The sequence below is a fragment of the Dermochelys coriacea genome, chromosome 6, assembly GCF_009764565.3.
Source record: "Dermochelys coriacea isolate rDerCor1 chromosome 6, rDerCor1.pri.v4, whole genome shotgun sequence".
Taxonomy (NCBI): Eukaryota; Metazoa; Chordata; order Testudines; family Dermochelyidae; genus Dermochelys; species Dermochelys coriacea.
The window spans coordinates 13,985,404-14,011,224 of record NC_050073.1 but is presented as its reverse complement, the minus strand read 5'-3'; the positions used below and the strand labels follow the sequence as shown (position 1 = coordinate 14,011,224).

Here is a 25,821-nt window from a genome sequence, read left to right as displayed (position 1 = left end):
AAAATGACCAATGAGGGGACAAGATACTTTCAAATCTGGAGGGGGGGGGACAAAAGGTTTCTGTCTGTCTGTGTGATGCTTTTGCTGGAAACAGATCAGGAATGCAGCCTTACAACTCCTGTTAAATTAGTAAGTAATCTAGCTAGAAATGCGTTAGATTTCCTTTTGTTTAATGGCTGGTAAAATAAGCTGTGCTGAATGGAATGTATATTCCTGTTTGTGTGTCTTTTTGTAACTTAAGGTTTTGCCTAGAGGGATTCTCTATGTTTTGAATCTGATTACCCTGTAAGGTATTTACCATCCTGATTTTACAGAGGTGATTCTTTTACCTATTCTTTAATTAAAATTCTTCTTTTAAGAACCTGATTGCTTTTTCATTGTTCTTAAGATCCAAGGGTTTGGGTCTGTGTTCACCTGTACAAATTGGTAAGGATTCTTATCAAGCCTTCCCCAGGAAAGGGAGTGTACAGCTTGGGGGAAGATGTCTCCAAGTGGGCTCTTTCCCTGTTCTTTGTTTAAAACACTTGGTGGTGGCAGCATACGGTTCAAGGACAAGGCTAAGTTTATTCCTTGGGGAAGTTTTTAACCTAAGCTGGTAAGAATAAGCTTAGGGGGTCTTTCATGCAGATCCCCACATCTGTACCCTAGAGTTCAGAGTGGGGAAGGAATCTTGACAGCACCCCTTCTGCTCCCCCACTAAGAAATACTAATGCACAACAGTGAAGTAAGGAGCTCCACCAATAAGCTTCCCAAACGGTGCAAGTCTATTCAGGCAACATTCAAACAGCCCATTAAATCAATCCATTTGCAAAACTTGTGCGATTCCTATTCAGCTCCTAGAGCCATTGATATGCAAGATAATTCCCTTCTACATATTTTCATAGGGGTCCACAAGAATGCATCTGAATTCAGCAAGCTTTTAACATGCATGTTGAAGAGATAAGGCCAAAAAAAAAAAAAAAAAGCTGAATTACATATCTCTTGCATGACTTTCCCCATGAAAGATTTCTCAAGTTCCCCACCACACTTTTATAAATGACTCCTTAAAGCAAATCTGTTGCTTATTGAACTAATCCCATCTCCTCCCCCGCTGCCTGATGTTACCTGACTCTTCAGCTTTGCTTTTTACCCTATGCCTAGTACAGCTTGGCAGACCTTTTTTTGGATACCAAAAATTGGCATCCCATTGCAGATCCAATTCTTTAAGGTCACTAAGCAACACTGCTGTTTTCATTTTTTGAAGCCTATCTTCCTCTGTGTGGAATACTGCGTTTTCTTTAAGGTGAGCAGATGGCATTTTTCAAAGTTTACTATTAAAACGGTATTACAAGGAGGTTAAGAAAAAGAAAAAAAGCAAAGGGTTTTACAGTAACTACATGACAAGATCTATAGAGACCATGCAAACTATTGGAAGTTAGCTAACCTGTTTGAGAATGGAGGTCTTAACCTCAGACAACACGTTTTTATAAAATATTGTGATGCTATATGATGGAAGATGTCCATTTGTATCATGGTTGCTATCATTGTTATACAAAGCGTATCGTGTAAGGTTTCAATGGAAAGGTTACAATCTATCAAGTATGATTATCCTAGTTAAATCCATGCACCACCACTCTATCTGAAGTTATGAATATTGGCTATGTATTTGCATTTCAAATGGGTTTGTTCTTTAAGGTAGTTTACAACTACTCTTGCCAGCCCATTGTGAATGGACTATTCAAGCTTGATGGACCATTAATCAACTCTCCAGATAGCTCTTCCTGAGGATGCCTCAGACAGCAAAGAGTCAATGGCCACCCCTGTGATTCAGCAAAACATGTAAGGGCATGTGATGTGGACATGAGAGCCCTGACTCCATCTTTGTCAGTAACTTTCCATAGATAAGGTCTATAGGCATTGTTTGGGACAGTAACTTTCCATGCACATGGCAGGGGATATAAAAGAAACCTGAGTCATCTCCGTTTTGCCTCATTTCTCTGGGATGCGGATTTACAACTAAAAGGAGTGTTTTGAACAATGGGCTGAGGATCTTCCAATCTTTGGACATTACCAGAGACTCTTTATAAGCTAGCAGATTATTTCATCACTGATACAAAGCTGATCGAAGGACTTTGCAATCATTTGTAAGTATATGATTTAGCCATTTATAGTTCATTCTTTTCTTAATAAATTCTTAGTTAGTTTACTATGGATTGGCTGACAGCATGATATTTGGGCAAGATCTGAAATATATACTGACCTAGGGGTAAGTGTCTGATCCTTTGGGATTGGTAGAACCTCACATATGGTGAATCAGGTTTTCAGTAACCTCTCACTATATTAGATCAGTTTGGAAGAGAACAAAGTACTGGAATGACTAAAGGAGACTGCATTTGGCTCCTTGTTAACCGATGTGGTGTTACAGAAGCTAGTTACTAGTTTGATAAATCTAATTATAGAATAAACCACCAGGTTTTGGGATGTGCCTGCCCTGTTTCTTGAAGTCTGCCTTTAGAGTGGAACTCTCAGTGTGGTCCATTCTAGACACCTGGTCACAACTGTTCCTTTGTGTTCCACCCCCCTGGTATTCCCTCCACCAATAGTCACCTTCCCACAACCAGTATGAGGTTGGAGTCCCATCCAAGCAAAAAAGTACACAAATAAAAGACAGGTTTCAGAGTAGCAGCCGTGTTAGGCTGTATTCGCAAAAAGAAAAGGAGTCCTTGTGGCACCTTAGAGACTAAAATTTATTTGAGCATAAGCTTTCATGAGCTACAGCTTACTTCATTGGATGCATTCAGTGGAAAAAACAGTGGGGAGATTTATATACATAGAGAACATGAAACAATGGGTGTTCACTCATTACAGTGTGTATGGTAACACCCATTGTTTCATGTTCTCTATGTATATAAATCTCCCCACTGTATTTTCCACTGAATGCATCCGATGAAGTGAGCTGTAGCTCACGAAAGCTTATGCTCAAATAAATTTGTTAGTCTCTAAGGTGCCACAAGTACTCCTTTTCTTTTTACAAATAAAAGAGCATCTCTGGCACTCCTGGCTCCTGCTCTGCCAATCCCACCTCTGACTTCAAATCCTTAACACTCCAATAGGTCCTTCTGCCTCCCATGGATCCAACCTTTGTGGGTCTCTGGGCCACCTCTCAGGACCTGGATCCTATCCTAATTCATCCCTTTTTTCTCAAAATCTACACAAGTGAAATTTAGGAGACAGAAATGGGGCACAGAGATTGGGGCCCCAAACTGTTTTTATTACATGTTTGTATAGCGCCTAGCACAATGGGATCCTGGTCTGTGATTAGGGCTCCTAGGTGCCATTGCAATACAAATAATAAAATCAAAACCCTGGATTGGAATGTCAACTCCCTCCAATGAGCAGAGGGAGACATCTTGAACACTTGGGAGCTTGCAATCTGTATGTGAACTCTCCTGTATGTCAAGAATTTAGATTAGGAGCATTAGAAAGTTCCATGCTGTGAACTGTGATCCAGAGTTTTGGCTCAGCCCACCTCTACGGTAAAGCATCCATTAGAGGAGATAAACACCTCAGGGTAAACTCCAAGTAGTATGTGACCAATTCATCTAACCATGACCACTGGTTTACATAATGGGGAGCAGTTTAAAGAACTTTTGATTTGGGATCAGATAACACCCATGTCCTCCAATCAGTAATCATTCCAGGGAGATTTTCTTGATAGCTGTTTATACAATGTGCCAGCTCTCTCAAGAAGCCTACCTTTCCATGGCTACACCTGGATATTTGGCCTGACTGGTTCTGGGCAAAAAGGACTCTCTACAAGAGAATCAGCATTCAAATGGTCAAGTGGAAAGAATTAGCTGTTGCGTGTCTGAGACATCATTTCCTCAACTTCCACTATTTTTTTGCATGGTTAGTCCTTAGTTCTAGTGAAGACAGGTAAACAAGATTACAAATCAGACATTAAAAACCCTATGTAAAAAGGAAACCAGGAGGAACTTTGACACAAGTACACACATTTTGTATAATAGTTGCTCATCAGTGCTTCACTGGACAATGATTGGATTTTTAGAAGAACACACGCTATTATTTTAAACAGGATTACATGTACTTTGCAAATCAATAAGGAAAAAATACCAAATATTAGTCCTGTTTTTTAAGACTGAATTGAGCAAAGAAAATCTATCACAGACTAAAAAAAAGTTTCTTTTCTAACATATTGCTCCTAACACCATCTTAAAAATAGCTTCAGATGTGAGAGGTTGTGATCATTTTCAGCAAAACTGCCAAATAAATCTTATCAGGATGGCCTATTTTGCATGTTGGGGACAAACAGCAACTCTGATCTGGATAACTGGGAGTTCAGAGCTTCTACTTTGTAACTTCCAAACTCAGACTGAAGATTAACTTCGGTAGTTTTATTTGCAATTTTATTAATTTAGAGAGAAAATATGTTCTTGGAATAAACAGCTAAGAGAAAAGCTCACCACAGAAGTAGTGCATACAGATTACCAAACTACCATTTTAATAATGATCACAGGATTTGTCCAAAATTATTCATATTGCTCTTTTTCCTCAGTCACGCAACACTATGAGAACAACCTTATTAGAGCATCTTCCCTCACGGAAAAACATTAACATGCAATGCAACTTGTGCAGTGCAAGTTACTTTGTTCTTGCTTACTATTGCTAGTTCTCCTTCAAAAACTGTCTGTGTCCCCTCACTACTCTGACATTACCAAACTAGAAAGCTCTTGGGAAAGGAATAGAGTACCAGATGTCTATCAAATTTGTGTTTCTGTGCATTAGTAAGCAAGATCAATTCCAGGATAGTTTTTGTGAGGGCTACATCAAGAGTAGGCTCCCTTCAATTAATGCCTTCAAATGCTTCCAAGTTAGAAGACTCTCAGATTGAAAGATACCAATTGCAAGTTTTATTCAAAGCACAAAAGCTTTTTGCCTCAAGCATCTAGACTATAAATACCACCCGACCCAATAAGGAGTCAATGTTTTGTCAGAAGCTAGATTTGTATTTTGCTAAATGGGGAGTCTAGGGGAGGGAGATGCTAGTGGAAACAGTCAGGTTACTGTTTTTAAGCTATTTGACAGATTTGTGAAGTATTAAAGGAAGCCTCCTACCTCTTTTTTCCTTCAGTTAATATACATATCCTGTGAAGACCAGCATAAATCCCTCATGCCCGAGCCAGAAAGTGAGAAATGTCTGGACTGTGATTACTAAGTATGGTTTTCCTTATGGAGTGTCTGCTTCAAGTCCCCATCATACCAATTACAGCTAGACAGCTCTTTGTAAGATCGGTATACAACTAACTCAAAGCCCATACTCAGTAGTTATCAAGTGAGATCCTGCAGGGGTCTGTCCTGGGTCCAGTACTATTCAATATTTTCATTAATGACTTGGATAAAGGAGGGGAGAGTATGCTTATAAAATTTACTGATGACACCGGGAGTGCTACCCACTTTGGAAGACAGGATTAGAATTAAAAATGACCTTGACAAATTGAAGGTCAAGACAAAAATCAACAAGATGAAATTAAGTAAAGACAAGGAAAAATCAAATGCACAGCTACTAAATGGGGAATAACTGGCTAGGTGGTAGTACTGCTGAAAAGGATTTGCGGGTTATAGTGGATCACAAATTGAACATGAGTGAACAATGTGATGCAGTTGCAGGAGAGGCTAATATTCTGGGGTGCATTAACAGGAGTGTCATATGCAAGACATGGAAGGTAAATGTTCTGCTCCACTCAGCGCTGGTGAGGTCTCAGCTGGAGTAAGTACTGTGTCCCGTTCTAGGAACTTTAAGAAACAGATGGATAAAGTAGAGAGAGAGTCCAGAGGAGAGCAACAAAAATTATAAAAGGTTTAGAAAATCAGACCGATGTGGAAAGGTTAACAAAGGAAAGAATGTCACAGTTATCTACCTTTCCCAGACCTGAAGTAGAGTGCTGTGGATCTCAAAAGCTTGTCGCTCTCACCAACAGAACTTGCTCCAATAAAATATATTACCTCACCCACCTTGTCTCTCTAATATCCTGGGACTGACACGGCTACACAACTACTGCAAACAGAATACTGAAGAGCTTCATCAATGAGACATTTGGTTACAAGTTAGATTTGGGGGAAACTATCTATTAGCAAGATTTAAAACAAAACCTATAAAGGAAGCAGTATGTACCAGCATGACATGCTGTGGCTCTTTTGGGATAATGAGACACTTCTCCAGGGATAATGGAACATGAAGTGGGGGTCACTAAAGACTCATTTTCTTATTAGCACCCCACCAATAAACTTGCCCTTCCACATCTCCCAGTTACAAAGAGCTCCCTGGAGGACTGCAACACCATTCACCTCCATGCCGGCAAGAGCCTCCCCATCCATGAGAAGGCTGGAGGCGAACACTCTCTCCTCCTAAAGGAACACCCAGTTGCCTCCAGCCGGCCCTAGAGGTCACGCTCTGCTGGGGAACTAGCCTAGAACAAGATAACCCCTCATTCATAAAATGGTCCTTTTTATCTCCTCTAAGCACATCTGGAGGTGGTCTATTTTTGAAACCCAGATACGAGTGTAAACATTTAATGCAACTAAGACGTTAACACATTCAGGTTATAATCCTATAACACAGACCATTTGGACAAGGTACATGCATGGAGAAAAGAATGCTCAACAGCTCTAGTAAAACTAGCTCTAGCTGAGAGCATAAAAGCTTCTTTGTGATATGCAGAGCATAATCTGTGTAAATTATAGGTTTCAGAGTAGCAGCCGTGTTAGTCTGTATTCGCAAAAAGAAAAGGAGTACTTGTGGCACCTTAGAGACTAACAAATTTATTAGAGCATAAGCTTTCGAAGTGAGCTGTAGCTCACGAAAGCTTATGCTCTAATAAATTTGTTAGTCTCTAAGGTGCCACAAGTACTCCTTTTCTTTTTGTGTAAATTATGCTACTCAGGCCTTATCTTGACTTTGAGCATGTGCTCCCTGGGCTGCCAAACAATTAGTCTGGATATTAATATGACCATTGCTCAAATGATGAAATAGAAGCTTCCTTAATCACCCTGTTTCATAGATCTTTCACAAGAATCAAAACTACAAGCTTCAGTATAAAACTCTCCCGCTTTCAACAGTCTATAGTTTATAAAAGGTAGAAGACATTTCTAGATGCTATAGAGCTGAAAACTGTATGGAGCTTATGTCCAAGAACATGTCTGAAGTCCTTAAAGGCAACAAGATCTTTCATAAACAGAATTAAAAAAAAATAAAGAAAGAATTGCCATGTAGTAGGCTCCCTAGAAAGTGGGGTTTTAAACTTAAAACAGTTCAAGTTTACTGCTGTATTTCTTCAATTGTCTCCTTGAAGACAACCTTCAACTTTACGTCTCCAAGGTTTCTTTTTAATCTGCCTACCATTTCCTAGGAAAGACAGGATTCCCAACATGAAAGGTTAGGATGAAATAATGTGAAATGCTTCAGTTACAGTTTTCTTTAAGTGTTCGCAGAACTTGGGGCCTACACTCAAGTTTAATATGGAAGTCTATATAACGGTCCCCAGTTGCAAGTCTTATCAACTATCATTACCAAAATGTAAAAATAGCCAGGAAAAAGAATCAGCAGCAAGAAGTTTGATTACTTCTACAGTTCAGACTCAACATATAGAAATTTTATGTTGCCGTTTTATAAAGACTCCCTGAAGTCTTACAGCACAAACAATCAATGGGGCAGAAATCTTGCACACAAAGTAGAATAAAGGCCCTCTTGTAATTTGTCAGATTACTTGTAACAGCGGTCCCAGAACCAAGTGAGTTGTTTACATCTGTGTCAATTAAGGAGCAGAAGTCCAGTCCAGTTACATACAAAATGGAATTGCATAGATAAGGTGGAGCTGAGGTTTAAGGGATGATTTCATTAGCTTCTCCAAACTGGGGACCATGTGAGCCTTTTTGCTAGCAATGTGAAATGCAGACCAGGGACAGCTGGGTAAATCCCATACAATTAGGTGATTTTAAAAAAAGCAGATTGCATGCACAATATGTACTGTTTAGAGTAACAGTTATTCCCCTTGTTTAGGGGGTTGTTTTCAGACAACAGAAAGAGGGAATGTTTAGGGCTGTTATCTGGCAAGGATCTCAAATTCCTTTTACGTGTCCAAATGATAAATAGGAGAAATAGTCTTGGAAAAATGAGATAAATGTGTTGGACAAATGAGAGATCTTGCAGTATAAAGCAGAAACTGTGGGATTAAGATTACTGGGTAGTTGTATCACAATGTTAATGAACTTGCATTGCATATAAAGGAAGTGTGCCATAAAACAAAAGTTACGAATGTTAACATTTACATCCAATTATATAAACTTAAAGGCTATTTATGAAATGGTAAAATTACTTCTACAGAGTTAGCAATTTTAGACACTTGGAAAAAGTTAAATGATTTAAATTACCTGGATGAGGTCTTGAAAATGGTCCATCTTTAGCTTGAGTGACTCCAAAACATAAGAAAACCAAAATACTGGCAACAATACCTCTGAAAATAAAGAACAAACTACTCAATATATATTTGCTTCACCAACCCACTCCAATAAAGAAAATCATGACAAAAAGAATCTGTTTAAATTCTTAAACATCTAGAACACCTTGTCTCTTTATACTAGTGTAATTTCCATAGATCAGTTATAATTTCCAGTGAGATGCATGTTTCATCTTTTGCAGTTTTTGTTATAGGAGAAACTGGTACCAACCCGTATATTTAGGTTTTCTAACAGTGCATAATACCTTCCATTATAAAAGATTCATGACCTTTTCTGAAAAGCTCTTAAAACCTCCATAGTTTAAAGGTCTTCGAAATTCAGCAGAGAGAAAGTCCTTGGGCTTGAGAATTGTTTTCTTTGTCCCATTAAATTCCATTCAGGTTTTGCTGAGCTATAAATGGTTGGAAATAACCAGTTCCCTTCTCACTTGTGTTGTCTAGGAATAAGTTAGCCAAAACTCACTGAACATGAATATTCTAAGACCATGCCCATGCAGCTGCCAAATCAGCAAAAGACACTGCACTGGAACACCAGGAAACTGCTGGAGCAGCCACACTGGGGATTGGGGAAGAGAACCAGGCCAGGCTTCCCCTGAATAGCCCATAGACCTGGCATCTAGTCCTAGTGCCCCAATCCCACCTCCCAGACACCAGCTTTCTCCTGCTACCAGCTAGTGTTAGTCTTGTAGTTCAGGTGGTAGACATTTGTGCTTCAATGTGAAGGTTCAGTTTCAAATTCTGCTGATTTATGATGGGAGATCGTTATAGGTGTAAAGAACAGAATTTGTTTTTAAAAACTAGGGAAATGCATGCAGAAAGTATTAAAAGGACATTCGTTAGGTTGCAAATGCTCTGAAAATTAGGAAATACCAGATTTAAGGTTGCTTGTGCTTTGAAAAAAGATGAAGATTCACTAAATGGTCAAATTGAGACTCCAGTGTAACCTTTCGTAATGCTTGTATTCTTGCCTATCCATGCTTCCTAATGTATTTCTTCTACAATGTAAATTAAATACAAGCCTGCTTTAATTAAAAATGAATGAATGAATGAATGAATGAATGAATGAATGAATGGACTACTGTAACACCAGACTCCCTGTCTCACCTACCATCCTTGTAACAGATGGCGCACCATGCTGATCCAGCACTCAGATCTCTGAACATGAAGTGACTCATGGGCATGGACAAGGGGTCTGAGGCGAGGTCGTTTGTGAAATTTTCACTAAATTTATTTAAAGACCTGCAAATCTGTTACAACTTCAAGATATTGGCATCTGTGGAACTTTAACTTATTCCCAAACTTTCAACTCTTGTATGTTTAATATTCTTTGAGTGCAACTTGTGTAAGTTTCACTTCATGTAGCAGCCTTAACTTAAAATGCTGTTCTCCTTGAAACTATGTAATAATGGCACCTTCTCCCTCTTCACCTGTTGCCCTGAATGGTTAAAACAAAACAAAAACAAAAAAACACCTTAAGAGCTAGAGGTCTGCCAGTTTTGTACTAGAGAATGCCAATATCCTCAAGAGTTACCATCATGCACAAATGGTATATTTATCTGAAGGTATTCGAGAACTTGTTTTTTTGAAAAAAAATTAGATGTAATTATCTATTGGCTTGTCACCTTATGTCTATCTACCTAGGAATATGTCCTGATGCTGACCAATGACATCAGCAACAGATACAACAGGTATTGAAAGATTTTTAACTATTCTAAAGTAAATGGGAGGAAACAGTTTAATGCCAACTCAGAAAGCATGATCAAGACCTGGTGAAAGCACTTTAAATACTGTGTGCACACACAACTTGTTACTGAGTTCAGGCAGTTTTTAAAAACAGAAGTAGCTGGGGTAGGCTGACATTTATTAATCAATTGCTATCACATGAACTAAGGATGGAATATTTGCGTAGGCAGAGTTCCAATTTGGGCTAAAGCAGTGGTAAGAGTACTAGAACTGTACGCTGTAGCACAAGTTGAAAAGGAAGATATTTTAGAAAAGGACTTAGAATTGTGCATTTGGACAGTTAGCACAGCTTTGATACATTATAACAACTAATATAATTGCCAGTTTGCGATTTTGCTCAAGAATTACTCAAAGTTCCACACTACAAAATAAAGTACCTTAAAACATTTCTTCAACAGGATAGTCAAAATTGTGGCTCTGGCTTTTCCCCAATATAAAGCCTACAAACAGGCTGGTTTTGTTTGTGGGAGATGGGGAATTATTCGAGGTTGACCATACTTCTATATTCACGCATTTGGTTACCGGCCACCATCCTGTCCACACATGATGGAACTCTGTATGAAAACTACATAAATAATGTACTAATATACTTTAAAAAGTTAGCATGCATGAGGCAGCCATATTTGGCTGTTTTTCAGTAATAAAATATTTTTCAATCATGGCTCCTTCAGAAGAGTAGCTGGGGCCCAAGAATTCGGATTAACTACTAGCAAGTCTTGTCTTAATGTTGTTTTTATTTAAAAAAAGGCAATGTGTTTAAATGGCTAAGGATGGAAGTTTTACCATCAAAAACTAATAACAGAGTTTTAACCGGATTGACAGTCTTCAAGGTGTTGATAAATGCATTGACACAGCAAGTATATATTAGGGTTGCACACTAAAATTAGCTAATAAGTGAAACTGTTGACACAGCAGATAGGTTCCACCAAGCTTTCCAAAAGGCGAAGAAAGCAATTACAATTTGTAGCTATTCTCAAAGAATCTAATTACATTCTTTGTGTATTTGATTTGTTCCCTTCCCACCCCCCACATTTGAAATTATGAAGCTGGCATGTACATTCTTAACAGTGCCTACATTTACATCTAAAATGTATTTATTTAGATGTAAATGTAGATTACAATAGGAGATTTATTTTTGCCACCATGCTGTGTCCTAATGAGGCAGCCTGAAACGTTCATGGATATCCCAAGTTTTCACCAGTCTGTACAGTGTCCTTCTGGCTTATCCTGGAATGAACAAAGGGCTTTACTGGGCTTTGAGGGCCTGTTGCACACTCAGTCCCATAGTTGGCTTTGAGAGGCATGGCTAATGTATCTATTTTCTTGGACAGGTAGGCTCAGCCAGGCAGGATCCAAGTGTGAAGGGGTTTAGTGTGGGGGAATCCAGGTGTTGGGTGAGAGGGTTGTGTGGGGAACAATCTGACTGCAAGAGGCTCAGACGGGGGTCCAGGTGGGGCGGGGGGGGAGAGAATCTGGATGCACATGGGCTTGTTGGTGGGTTTCAGGTGCAGAGGCAGTGGGACTCTGTAGAGAGGTCCAGGTGAAGGTGGTTGAGGCTCAGCAGGGGGGTTCTGTGTGTGTGGGAGATGGGGCTTGGCAGGCAGGTTCAGGGTGCTGAGGGAGTGGGGCTTGGTGGGGTGGGGGTCTGGATGCAGTTGGTTGGGGCTCAGTGGGATTGGGGTTAAGGCCTGGGGGCCTCATCAGGGTGGTCCAGGTGAATAGGGGGTGGGGCGAGTCTGAGTGCAGGGGCTTGGTGTGGGGGGGTCCAGATGCAGGGGGAGGGCAGAGTGCAGGGAACATTCAGATGCACAGGGGTTGGACATACAGAGGGAGCAGCTCCCAGTATAGTGACCCTTTCCACCCATGCCAAGGATCAATGGAGGCAGGAATCAGGGGGAGGAGAGGGATGCGGAGCTGGGGGAGGTTTCTGGGGGTGGATCTGACCTGGCACTGGCCACTCCATGCAAGAGAAGTCATCTGCTCCTCCTCCCCACCCCCGCCCCAGCCGGAATTAGCTGGCACAGGTTAGGAGCCACTGGCAGGGACGTCCCCAGCCCTGGGGTGGGGGGAGTGGGGCTCAGTGGGGGGTAAGGCTTGGCAGGGTAAGTAAGGCTTGGTAAGGGTGAAGGTCAGATTCTGGATGCAAGACCCAGTGGCGGAGTCTTGGTACGGGCATGGGGCCAGATGCACTGGGCTTGGGCGGACAAGGGTGGGTCTGACCCTGCATCGATCAGGGGCATCCCCAGCGCACCCCTCGCAGCCACTTACCTCTCCACCAGCTGCTCTGGGCACCCGAAACCAAGCACCTGCACTGCTGGGGAGAAGTATATGACTGCTCTTGCAGGTTTACTTTGCTTACTTGTCAGAAAGTCATTTTTCTGCCAGGAAGCAAAGAAATCTGCAGGTGACATGAATTCTGCGTGCGCACAGTGGCGCAGAATGCCCACAGACGTAATATCAGTAAGACCTTGTCTGCATTACGCACTTTTCAGGAAAAAGTCTCCCCTGTTGGCAACATAAGTGCATCTCCTCTGGTGATAGCAATGATGACATGACAAGGCACTAGTTGACGCTGGCATTTTAAGCGCCTACTGTGAGTAGAGTTTGAAGAAAGAGTAGTTGAAGTATTAGGGACTATATCTGCAACCTTGCTTGTTCTAGCACACCCACTGTTGCTACAATGGGTTGACCTGCACTTGTACAGGGAGATGGCAGCAAACCAGTAAAGTGCCAGAAACCACTATTCATATTGTTAAAAGCAGCCAAGTCAGCAGGCTATAAGTTGGCCATGCAGCAGCCTCAGCTTGACCAAGGCAGGAGGGGAGGGAGTTTTGGATGCCACAGAAAGGGCACTTGACCCCTTGTCCTTCCTGATAAGAACTCCATTGAAGGTGCTGATCCTGCTCTTCTAAAAGGCATGTATTTGCCTCTCAGGAACATGAATTAGGGCCTCCAGGCTGCATACTCTGGAAAAACCCACACCTGGTTAATCAATAATCAGAAGGAACCTCTTGCTTGACCATTGAAACCGCTTGCTTAACAAGTTTTCTTTAAGGGATATGTCATTCTATTATTAATTTATAAATAATGGGGGAAGCGTGAAGTAGTTGGACTCTTCTGGACTCTCCCTCTAGATACAGTTTGCCGTCCCCACCGGCAGACAGAAGATTTGGTCACCAGAAGCCTGCCACTCAAGAGCCACACTCAGCTTTGGTAATTATCAAGGGTTGGGAGTGTTTTACTAACCTGTTATGGATGTATGTATAAGTGCTTGAGACTAAGTAAAGTTTAGTTTTAAGTGAAAGCACTCTTGTGTTATCCTGTTTGTGCCAGCCATCTATTGGTTGGGGGCCATGTCTCACTTGATTTATTTCCTGACACCACCTCACACAGAGTAAAAGTTACCACGAGTTTTGGGTTAAAAGAACCCCAGGTAACACACTAGCGTTCATAACAGGAGGATTTTTTACTGGGGAGGGGAGCAGGGAAAAGAGGCTAACAAAGTCAAAAAGGGCCAACAGGAACTCCGCCCTCATCGTGAGAAATTTATGTGGTAATTTGTTAGAGTTACCTTTTCAGCTTCCAGTCTGAATAAATGTGTTTATAGAAAAGCAAAAATGGACACAGATAGTCCTCAAAGGTTCTAATCTATAAATCACGCAACTTCCACTATGCCAAAAGTCTGTCCTAGATCTGCAAGCTTTGGAACTGTACCAAGATGTGTCACGTTGCAAAACTCAAATAATTCTTCTCTAAAGAGATACTTGTCCTGTCTCAACTCCCTCATTAGGCACTCAAAGCACCACTTGTCAAGTGAGATTAATTTGCTGCAGGACTTGCATGAATAAAGTGTCCCCTCATCACTGATAAGAAATTTCAACACAGTCCTTTGTTTAGCAAGATAACACTTGAAAATTTCCAACATTTGAGATGTAATATCTGATAGCATGTATGATATCGGATTATAACACCATAGCTCTGTGCAGGAAGTCTAATGAACAGTGATTGTTTATAAAGCTATGTTTACCCATGAAATGTTTAATAGCCTAAAAGATCTTTTTTCTTTACTGATCCTTAAGTATTCCACAGCAGAAACTGGTGTTCCAACTGCCAGCAGACAAAGTACACCTATAAGATGACTATGTGCTCAGATCGTTGTGTTATGATTGCTATATGCCCTCAGTAGCTGTGGATGGCAAAATGTCTTACCAGCTGGTGGAAACCTGTGCTGACCTGCTGTGCTCATTCATTTACTGGTTGTATTCTGATCACAATTGAAAAACACAATATCACTCACCAAAAATGCAAGTGATTTATAGCCCAACCTCTTTTTCCAGTCTCAGCTCCTCCCACAGGAGCAGGGTTGCTAACCAGCACAAAGTGATGTGAAGAGAATGCACTAGATAAAATTTCAGCCATAGCAAAGAGCTCTTTTGGCTGCTTGTTTTGTTTTCGTTCCCTTTTTTAAAAAAAACAAAAACACAGAACTATTATACTGATCACAATAGCACACTGACTGAACAGAGCACTAATAATTAGTGTTTTAGCTGTGTTGGGCTTATGACTACTAGCAGCCACTCTATTCATTATTATCTTCTCCACAAAGATTTCTTCACAAGCATTTTCCCTGTATGGATGGCTGAGTTCCATTATGCTGATGGTTGCACATGTTTGAAAGAAGGAAACTGCAACATAAACTGAAGGTTGCAGTCTAACTTCACCTCCACGAATAGCGTCCAGATTCTGAAAGCCACTGCTGCTGGTACTGCAAAGTTTCTTATTTGTGTGCGAAGTCACGGAACAGACAGCGCAGAGATGGAGTTCAAGATGTCCCAGCAGAACTCTTGGGTAGGGTGCCCAACATTGTATTTAAAAGATAAGGGACTGCTTTCTTAGCACCCCCACCCCACAATATTAATTATTATTATTATTATAAATAAATAAAGCAAGCAAGCAAGCAAGCAAGCAAGCAAGCAAGCAGGACTCACCTACATTTACCAGTGGCATTTCTTGCTGCTTTTTGCAGCACTCGGCAACTCATGATCGTGTACAGAGATGAAAAAATAAGGTCCGACCCTTGTAATAAGGGACTGATAGCAACCCTACTCCTGGGGCACATATGTAATGTTAAGTACCTTCTGCACAGTCAAGCATAAAAAAATACTATGTCCATTTCTAGGGTTCACATTTACAGTGCTACTTATTCACTCCATCAGCTATTTCTGCCACCACATGAGTGAGTGTGGCCTGAGTGACTAGTCTTACCCAGAATGCAACAGCCTGAAGGTTCCTAGCATCTACTGATACAGTTGTCCCTGTATGGACAGAAATGCTATCTTGCAAGGCAATAAAGCATACAGTTCTTGGAGTAATAGTTTCACACTGAGTCCCTTAAGGACGACAACAAATCTGGCTGTAAGCAAGTTGAGCCTAAGCTTCATGGCTCTGCCTCTCAATCTCTCCTAGAGCTTCAGCTCCTATTATATCTGAAGCATAAAAACTATTCAGGTCTGAACTCAGAACTTACTAAAGTATCTGCAGATTCATTCCTCCACTAAACTATAGAAAAACCAGGTGTATGAACAAGACGTTTGAGAACTTTTCTACTTAATATTTATACATCTTTAAATCAAAGGCATTAATCTAATTTACTACAGGTAGTAGACACTTAGTTTAGCAGCCTTTATTTTCTGAAAACTTGAGTTAAATTTGAAGTATTCATCCTAGTTTTCATTTGTGCATAAAAGATAAGAAACTTATTAGCACATGCAACAGTAAGATATGGTGCTGAATGGGCTTAGAACCAAACTAGGAAGTGATTTGCATGTCAGGATAGAGGTACGTTTGTAAAATTTAAACAGCACTTGTCCAAAAGCAGGCCTCAAACGTACTTTTGAGAACATAAGATTCTTTCCTTACTTCTCTTAACTTGAAAAAAAGGATGGGACCTCTGTTGGGAGGTGCCAGGTTGACAGCCTTGAAGATCCATGTCTGCTTTTGGGTCAAAATACAAATACAAGCTCTCTGCAACAGCTTATCACACTGGCTCAAAGATGACTGTTTTGGAGGGCTAAAAGTAGTTCAGAATCAATACTCATTTAGGCTCAGTCCCCTTTCAGAACCTACCTAATAGAGTGCTAGTTGTGATGGTGTTTGTGATGCTGGCATCAGAAAATAACTAATCTTGGCAACTACTGTCTTTGTCTAAATTTGAGCCAGTGATGTTAAGGTAAATAGCCCTGTACCCACTTATCAATGGCTAGTCATTCAGTTTCCTTTCAGTGGTAAACGATTGGGAAGCAAGAAATAAATTCCACACTACATACCCGAAAGCCTTGGTGGAGGTCTTACAGGGGAGACTGAATGCCATTTGTTGCTTTTAAATAGCTTCTCAACTTAATCTTACTTCACCATCCTAAATTCCTTCTCTAGCTGTATTCCTGCTGTTTCTCCAGATTGAGCATTTAGATATGGCTCTTGCTAAGGGTAGATATTTTCATGATGCAAGCGAAGGAGAAATATTAAGCTTGCTTATTTATTTTACTTTTTGCCTGTTTTTACAAACTCACACTTCCCCCAAACTTGCAGCAGGGGAATAGGGAGGAAACATGTCTTGCACTAGCCCTCCCTGGTAGCGAACCAAATGGTAGCGTTCGTATTCCAATTATCAATTCCATTTCCCATTACTTATTTCCCCCAATATCTATTTCTGGCAACCCTTAAGGAGAGTAAGCCCAGTATGGAAATGCAGTAATTCCTCACTTAATGTCACCCTGGTTAACATTGTTTTGTTGTTGCGTCGCTGATCAGTTAGAGAACATGCTCGTTTAAAGTTGTGCAATGCTGCCTTATAACGTTTGGCAACCTCCTGCTTTGCCCACTGCTTGCAGAAAGAGCAGCCCGTTGAAGCTAGTGGTGGGGGCTAGGAACCAGAGTGGACTGGCAGTCCCGCCCCCCCTCCATCAGCTCCCCTAAGTTCCCCGTGTGGCAGGGGACAAGACAGGGCTCAGGATGTAGGAAGCTTGTTGGCAGGAGCTGTTGTCTCAACTTGCTGATCTACTTAAAAAGGCAGTGTACTTAGAGTGGAGTCAACGTACTTAAAAGGGGCAATGCACGTGCGCCTCTCTCATATATATATATATACACACACACACACAGTCCCCCCCCCGGCACTTTCGAAAGCGGAGGGAGCGGTGCGCTCCAGTGGGATACCGAGGGTTCATCATCACATTCAATTTCCGCAGGGAATGTTTGCAGCCACTGCCATGAGTTTATTGTGTCTCCTCCTTCCATTCATGCTGCCTTGTAGAGTGTGAGGCTATATTAACAACGTGTTAAGTTAACCCTTGAGGGCTCAGCCAAGTGTTAGTTCATCGTTTAGCAGCAAGGCATTCCCTGAGAAATATCCAGCCCTCTGACTCCATCACCTCAACCAAGCTTCACAATCGTCATTGCTATGTACAGTATTAAATTGTTTAAAACTTACACACACACCCAGTCTGGTGAAAAAAATTTCCCTGGAACCTAACACCCCCCTCCCCCATTTACATTATTTCTTATGGGGAAATTGGATTCGCTTAAAATCATTTCATTTAAACATAACTACAGGAACATAACTACAACATTAAGTGAGGAGTTACTGCACCAGTATTGATAGCAACAAGCTTCTCCAGAGGCAAGGTCATCCTGGCCATCTGACTTTTCAAATGACAAATAGGTTTTGTGAAAAGTTTTACTAGTGAAAATAATGTTTCTACCCCAGAGGGACATAGATCCAGAAGAGCTACTGAAACTTGTGTCACCTAACAGACACACTAGATATCAAAATGACTAGTTATACCAGGGTGATAGGGTTCATAATTATTTATATATTTGAGATGTGGGGCAAAAGAATCTGAAGTATTTCAGACTGGTGGAGATGATTACAAAACAGTAGTTACCTCATATTTACATACAACCTTCTCTAATGGCAGCTGATTTTAGCATGCAGTTGAGAGATTGAGTCCAGGATCAATGGGACAAAAGCCATAAGACGTTCATTGTGAAGAAAAATACACAAACTTGGTCAGTGCTGCATTCAATACTGAGAGAATGATTCAGTCTAAAATGCTAGGAAGCTTAAATAGGTAATCTGAGATATAAAATGGATGGAGCAGTACTGAGGTTCCCACCAGCACCCCACATCTCCTTGAATCATGCTCTGCAATAGTTACTGCCTTATTCTTAGTTGTTGGTGGCTGAGACAACAGGATGCCAGACAATAATCTGGTGGTCCCTTCTGGCTTTCAACTGTATGACTATCCTTTTTGATCTATTATTTCTGCTGCTGTCTGTGCTCACACACCTATACATATGAGTCTACTGCTGTAGGCAGCTGCTTAGGGGGCCTTAGGGGAGTAGGGAGGGAAAGCTAGTTTTCAAGGAACTACCCATCTGCTTTACTCAGTCCTGGGAGCATGTTTGCAATGGGGAGTGGAGCAGTTCTGGTTTGTGTTCCTTGCTCCCAACCATTCTTCTATTCTGTCTTACCCAGCCCCCTTGACCCAGACTAGTTTATCACCCCACAAGTTAACAACATGCAACAAGAGTATGAAAACTAATGATTTCAAGAAGTGTTTGCAATTCTACATTTGTGGGCCCCACGTACAGACAACAGAGCTTTACTGCAATAGACATTTTCATTTCCAAGTACTGAATAATCACAGTTAAACACTGTTCATTATATTATAAATACACACACAGAGTTCATTGCATTGTATAATTACACTATTGATGTTCATTAAGCAGATTAAGTGTTGCTGTAGGATTTTTTCCAGAGAGTGACAACCTCAAGCAGACACAGATTTTAAAGTTTAAAGAACAGATGGTAAAGCCACAGAAAGAGAAGAACTAGCCTAAAATAAAGATAGAACTGTGATCCAAGGCAAGACAAAATATTGTAAGTCACCAAGGTATAAAAACCATGCACTCCACTTTTTGGAGGGTTCTGGGGAGTAAACATTTTATTTTCTGCAAAGAACACTAGAATATGTTTTAAATGTATTGGCTAAAATTACTCTGTGTATACTAAATACAGAATGAGATACATAACTGCCACACAACCCTAAAGTCAGTGGAGGGGCTGATAATGTAAGCCCAATCACATACAGCAAAAGAAAAGCTTCTCTTTGAAAGTTTCTTTCAGCACATCAGAACTATCAAGCAGAGAGATCAAATGTTCTTGAGGGTTTCCTTCAGCACAGCTAAACAGGCTCATCTTTTTATGAAGGGTTTGTACTTTGAAACAGCAGATCTCATTCTTCTAGGTTGAAAGAAAAGGAGTACTTGTGGCACTTTGGAGACTAAAATTTATTTGAGCGTAAGCTTTCGTGAGATACAGCTCACTTCATCGGATGCTGTAGCTTATGAAAGCTTATGTTCAAATAAATTTGTTAGTCTCCAAGGTGCCACAAGTACTCCTTTTCTTTTTGCGAATACAGATTAACACGGCTGCTACTCTGAAACCATTCTTCTAGGTGTTATTACACAGACTTTTCCCAGGCTGCTTCTTTACACTGTAGCTAGTTTTTGATAAAGATAACGAAGCATTAGCAATAACAGGAATGCAGAGGAAAGGCATCAATATCATACCAAGGAGATTGAAAGCCCACTTATGAAGCAATGGAAGTAATACCTAACAAAACCCAAGTTGCAGCAGGGGAAAGGAGTCTGAAGAAAAGTTTGTTTCTGGTAGCCTTCTGCAAGCCCATGTGCCTGAATAAGTTACCAGGGACTGCAAAGTCTGCTGAAACTTGGCTGCACCATAATTTTGAGACTCCCTCAGGTCACTACACAAGCAACTAATTTCCAAGTCAAGAAGACATAATAAAAGAATAAAGATGTTGCAGCGAACAACCACCTTCAGATTCTTGAGCTACCTGCCTGTCTGGGTATTTTTCCCCCCCAAGGGAACTTCTGAGGGAGGTACAACTATAAAAAGTACTTTGCGTATACTTACGTGACACATTTATATAGCACTTTACAAACAAGCAATGAATCCTCAACATACTAATTTTCACCTCTTCCCTACCTGGAAATTGTAATGATGGGTTCTAGGTCGCACGTCAAGCTAATGGCAGAGCTGCAATTAGAACTCAGTTCCACACTGCTGAGACCCTAATTTCTAGCCACTCAACACTACTATCTAGTCCATTCTAACCACATGTCACTGCCAAATCCAACCTTGGCACCTCTCCCTACATGATATAAACAAGACATTTTATTTTAATCAAATCAGGTAAAAACAATCAGTGTCCTTAAATCTATGATATGGAGACAAGTTTCCCTCAGTGGGAGTGGGGTCTGCAAAGCATATGGAGAGAGAAATACATTGAGAACACCTTAGACATGAAGCTGGGATGGAACTGTGGTGACTTTTTCCTTGTGGGCCACAGTATAAAGTAGAGTGAAAGCACTAAGCTCACTCAACCTGTCCACAGACATAATTGTTATCATGAAGGCCGTTTTGATTGATAGATGTTCAAGAGAGACTTGTAAAGAAGGCCCCTCTATCAATTTAGTTAGGAAAAGATTTAGGTCTTGAAAACGGACTCCCTAATGATGGGGAAGGAACACTTTTGTTTGTGAACTCTTGTGCAACACATAAGGGTTACTCCCTTATACAAAGTAAGGAGATGTAATTATCTTTGTGTGAGATCGCTCATGCACTCCCAATAGACACTTCCATAGCTCAACACCAGCGGTGCAATATCCCATACAGAGGGCCTCTGCACTCCTAACATTTATTCCCCATCACTTGATGCGACTCTTTTCTAGTGTCTCTGCACTGAACACAGTTCAATAAGTTAAACAGAATGAAATATTTGACATGGAAACATTTAACAGAAAAACAGTCTGATTACTTTTCTTCCATATCTGTATCATCATAATGGCATTAATCTCAGTAACAACATATTCCACTGAGTCACATTATTATGTTAGTATCTCTCAGCCTCTAATCCCAACACCTTTGATGTGTCATAATTCCCCCTTCCTTGTGTTTTTTTCTCCTCTATTTTAGGTGGCACATTGTTCTATTCTTGAAATTCTCTTCATTGGTTATAGCCAGCACCAAAATGCCATTTGATCACAGGTTCTGAAAGGCTGCAGTTCCATTTCCAGCTCCCCACTGGGTGGGGTGCTGTGATCTGCCACATTTCTCTTCTCACTATTTAGTTCACACCCATGCAAAACAGTATCACCAGCTTTGTACAGATATGTATGTGTGAAGTTCACCAAGTACATCTACCATATAACTTATGGAACAATGAACAGAAAGAACTTGGTTAGAGAGGCACAGGGGAAACATCTGCTATGACAATGGATGCTAGATACTTACATTAATTTGAAGGACTGTAAAGTGCCCCTTTAATTTTTTTTTTATTCTGATGACAGGAAAAAAAATTTACATTAGTGTCATATTTAATAAATCAGACACATGGGGAAAGGAGAGTTTGGTGTTCTTTGGGCAATCTAATTTTGTTTTCATAATTTATGGCAGAGGCACTTAGACCTTTGGATAGGCACTCTTTTTGTATAAACTAATAAAAACTAAGCGTAAAGTGAATTAAAGACTGCATTAAAAATCATAGATGAAGTTTTGCATGATTGGGTAAACCATACTTTTTTCCTGCTCTACTTCTATAGAGGAAATGTTTGATTAAGCTTGATCAGTTTGAATATAACAATTGTAGTGATGGAACACATTCAGGTATGAAATAATTCTAAACTTTATTTTCTGAAAGTTACCATTTTGGGTACAAGTCCTCATGTTTGCTCACAGCCCAAATGTGCATCTCCATTAAAACCTCAACCAAAGTCTTGCATAAACATACAAGAAATTAATTTACAGTTCACACAGCAAACTTAGCTTGTTTATATATTGTAAAAGACAGGCCTCAACACATCAGCAAAGAGACAGAATGAGTTGCCACAGGAAACTGAATGCATTAAGAGATTTTATAATTAGTTATATTTACACATATGCATAGGAGCTCATTACAGTAAGAAACATTACACCGATTACAGACTAAATTCAAAGACTTTTGTACCAGATGAGCTTATAGGTTGTAATTTAGTTTTGCTGGTTTCATAGTGACAGGACAAATGCCATATTGTAACATTTCTGCAAAGGATAATTACCTCTTTGTATTGTAGGCTGTATCTTGTGGAGTTTCTTCAAGCAAGGTTACATATCCCAGCGCACATGTGAGGATAAACAGGACTGTTAAGGTGTGAGCTCTCCTGCAGTTCAGAAAAAAGTCAATTAACACTAGATCAGAATGTGGGGGGGGGGGGGAGATGAGGAGGAAGAATCATTACAAAAAGACCAGAATATTAGGTTATTTTGTTGAAAGCTAGACAGGTGCTGGTAACACTTAAGGTGTTTTACATTTTCAGTGCATGTTAGAGATTGTATTTCTGTGCACTATGCAGCACAGAACATTGTCGACTAAACTTACATCCTTGCGTCACAGGGTTATAATTTAAAAAGTTCTCAAGCCTGGCACTTTTATGTTTTCCCTTATAATTCTTCTCCACTGGAGGATTTGTAGAAACACTTGCATAGTGAAGGGCATCAACTTGAAAAATCACCTTGATTTAAGATTACACTTAAGAAACCACTTAAGATTACAAAAACTGAAATTCTTTCCTGATTTCTCAGTAGGTTTACTTTGTGTATTTGAAAGCACTTTGTGTATTGTCATTTTCACTAATTCCCAGTACACCCTTTGTTAGCAACAGAAAAACTGACTAACTGAAGGGACTTATAAACAGAAGATTAAAAACCATCTAAATTCCTTTGAAAACATCAGAACATACTATTTAGAGGTTGTTTTATGAGATTGTTTTATAGTTAATTAGGGCTCATCTGTTGCTTCATCATTTTTACTGAGCAGCCATTTTGAGTTTTCCCCTTGTCACTAAATCAAGCTGTATAGTACTGTGACCACAAACAATTTCAATCTGGAAATAAGGGAGAGTGAATTCTACATTTCTGCAATGTAAAATCTGAACAGCAAGTTGATATTTCACATTTAAAGAGCCCTTTACTTCTTGGTTCTCAGAGCCCATTTGCTTAGCATGAAATCCATTGCCACCACAAACTCACCACCACAAGGTCATGCATGTACTTACTGATAACCACAAGATCATATATGGATATTTAGACATTAAATTTGCCACTAAAATGCCATATTTAATACTTTAGCTATAGGATAATTGATATGGCAGAGTAGGAGTGACCAGAAGGAAGTCATTTATATCACACCTAGTTTTTTAGTAGTATTGTCTACAGTGAGAAAATGTTTATGTCTACTGATCTTAAACCTCAGAAATGAAACCTCAGCACCACCACAGTATAGTCTGAAGTTGACCACTTTTCATTATGAAATCCATATTTTCATTTACTGTCATTACTTTGAGCTTCTCACTCTGGCCTCAGCCATAAAGTAAATTTTTTGGAAAGTTTAATGGAAGTCCAATCATCTGAGATCAAACCATACCATGAAAGTGTTTAACTTTTCAGAAGTCTCTATAGCACTAGTTTGCCACTAGATCTTTAAAAGTAACTTGGATATAAAACTTCAAAAAAACAGTACAAAATTATCTGTAATGAAGGCTAGTACTTTTAACAAATTTGGTTGTGGCTCAAGTTGTGCTAGTTGTACATTTCCATACTATGCATTAATTTCCTTAACATGCAACTAATGCAACTCAGAGCTACAAGCAATTCTATAAAAATTACCTCACCATCTTGAAAAACTAAAACTAATTAAATTGCCTTCTGAAGTATAAGGTAAGTTCTACTCAGAACCACGTTTTCCCCCAACAATGACTCAAGGTTTCAAAACATAATCAGCACTCAAACAGGTCTATTAATCCCATAGAAAACATGCAATAATACCTCATAGGCAGGTGCAATCCTCTTCTGCCACTTAAGAAGTGTTCAACATTTAAAACTGTCCTTCCACATAATCCAAACAAAGCACACAGATGAACTCCACAAACACATAGCAGTTGCTTAAGAACTAAATTCTTTATGATTTTTTGAATATATCAAATCTTATTCACAGGCTTTAGGAAAGCAAACTTCCTGCTAAACAGATGCATCTACATTTTGACCAGAGCGTCTCTCAGAATGCAGGGGGGAAAGAGAAACACAGATGATTCAGACATCACATACTTAACATTCATTGGCCAGTCATATGACTCAACACCTATTTCACACAGCACTATACTAGTTGAAAAACTAGTTACAATCCCTTCCTAAAGGATATTATGCAACAGGACGCTGCGTGAGTTGATCTAATTTACTTATCCTGAACATGGTCTCTTAATTACAACTAGTCACTGAAACAAGAATGCTGTATCCCTGGAAGAAGCTCCATTCTTTCCCTGAAGTTTTCAATGCTGCATATTAGTTTTCATTTATAAGTATTTCATTCTTTGTTTTATTTCTTAAATGTTCCTTTTATAAAGTAATCCAAGAGGAGGTTACAATGCAGTCATGACTGCTGTCCTCATCAACTCCTCCATCTACTTTAAGACATGTACCTCACAAAAACAATTTCTTAAAAACATTTTTAGTCCCTCAGAGCTTGCTAAATAAGATGTATTCAGCCTAGAAGCATACCTTCATTTGAACAAACAGATGTAGTAAGTCTGTACAAGAACACACTGATGCTCTAATTTCACTCATCCCTTTATGGAAAGATCATCAAGGTGAAAATTCAACGTTCCTGAATGTTTCATGTGCTCTGGGAACTGTCCCCATAGCTCTGTTTATCTAGGTATCACAGCAATACCTTGAAATTTAAGATACCAGGGTTTCTTGTTTAATAGGCACAACAAGAACCTTTATGTTCTCATCACTTCCCTTTTAGCTTTTTATGAGTTTTCATTCTCAAATTTAAATTATAACCTAATGTCTTTGGTACCAAAACTTTCAAATAAAATAAGATTCACATAAATACATCAGTGTGACAGAAGTTCATAAACTGGAAATACACAATCAATGGTTGGGGTTTTTCTAGAAAAAGGGGGCTGGGAAATTCACAAATCTGTCCACTGTGGGCGTTCGTGTTGACAAAGGGCCAGCAGGTTGTGTGTGTCAAGCACTCAGGAGATACAATACTGAGCATAGCAATACCTAAACTTTTAGGTGGTTAGAAAAAAAAAAAGTCACAAGCTTTGTGAATCAAAGTGTTGTTTCTGAGTTAGGCACCTAGGCTGCCTATGCAATGAACGGGCAGAGATAGATTCCTGAGACACCAATTCACAAAAGCCAGCACACTAGGCAGGTAGCCAGAGAGAATGACTTTGTAGCCTGGTTGTTAGGGCATCCATCTAGGAGATAGGAGATCCAGGGTCCAGTCCCTCTGTAATGCTGACAGACCAGGTGCCAGTTCTTGCTAAGGCTTTAGGCCTCAGCTGAGCACTGACAGCTGAGCACTCAGCTGAGCACTGCTGAAAACCAGTCTTTCACCTGTCTGTTAGTATGGTTAAGATGGGTACTAGACTTATA

At 40.0% G+C, this 25,821-nt stretch overlaps 1 protein-coding gene across 5 annotated transcripts in view; it reads right to left on the bottom strand.

The window, feature by feature from the left end:
* The window catches only part of PTDSS2 (phosphatidylserine synthase 2), a 68,345-nt gene that overhangs the window by 28,449 nt on the left and 14,075 nt on the right, over positions 1-25,821 (bottom strand). For 4 of the 5 annotated variants that reach the window (XR_006282458.1, XM_038405540.2, XM_038405534.2 and 1 more), the window contains 2 exons: positions 22,437-22,538; positions 8,428-8,510 (listed from right to left, as the gene is read on the bottom strand). Coding sequence is in view for 4 of the 5 variants with exons in the window: in XM_038405540.2 (XP_038261468.1) it covers positions 8,428-8,510; positions 22,437-22,538 (185 nt within the window). In the remaining variant the exon portion in view is untranslated. Of the gene's footprint in view, positions 1-8,427; positions 8,511-22,436; positions 22,539-24,201; positions 24,222-25,821 lie in introns of those variants that run through there. The other variant, XM_043517905.1, reaches the window with a different exon arrangement.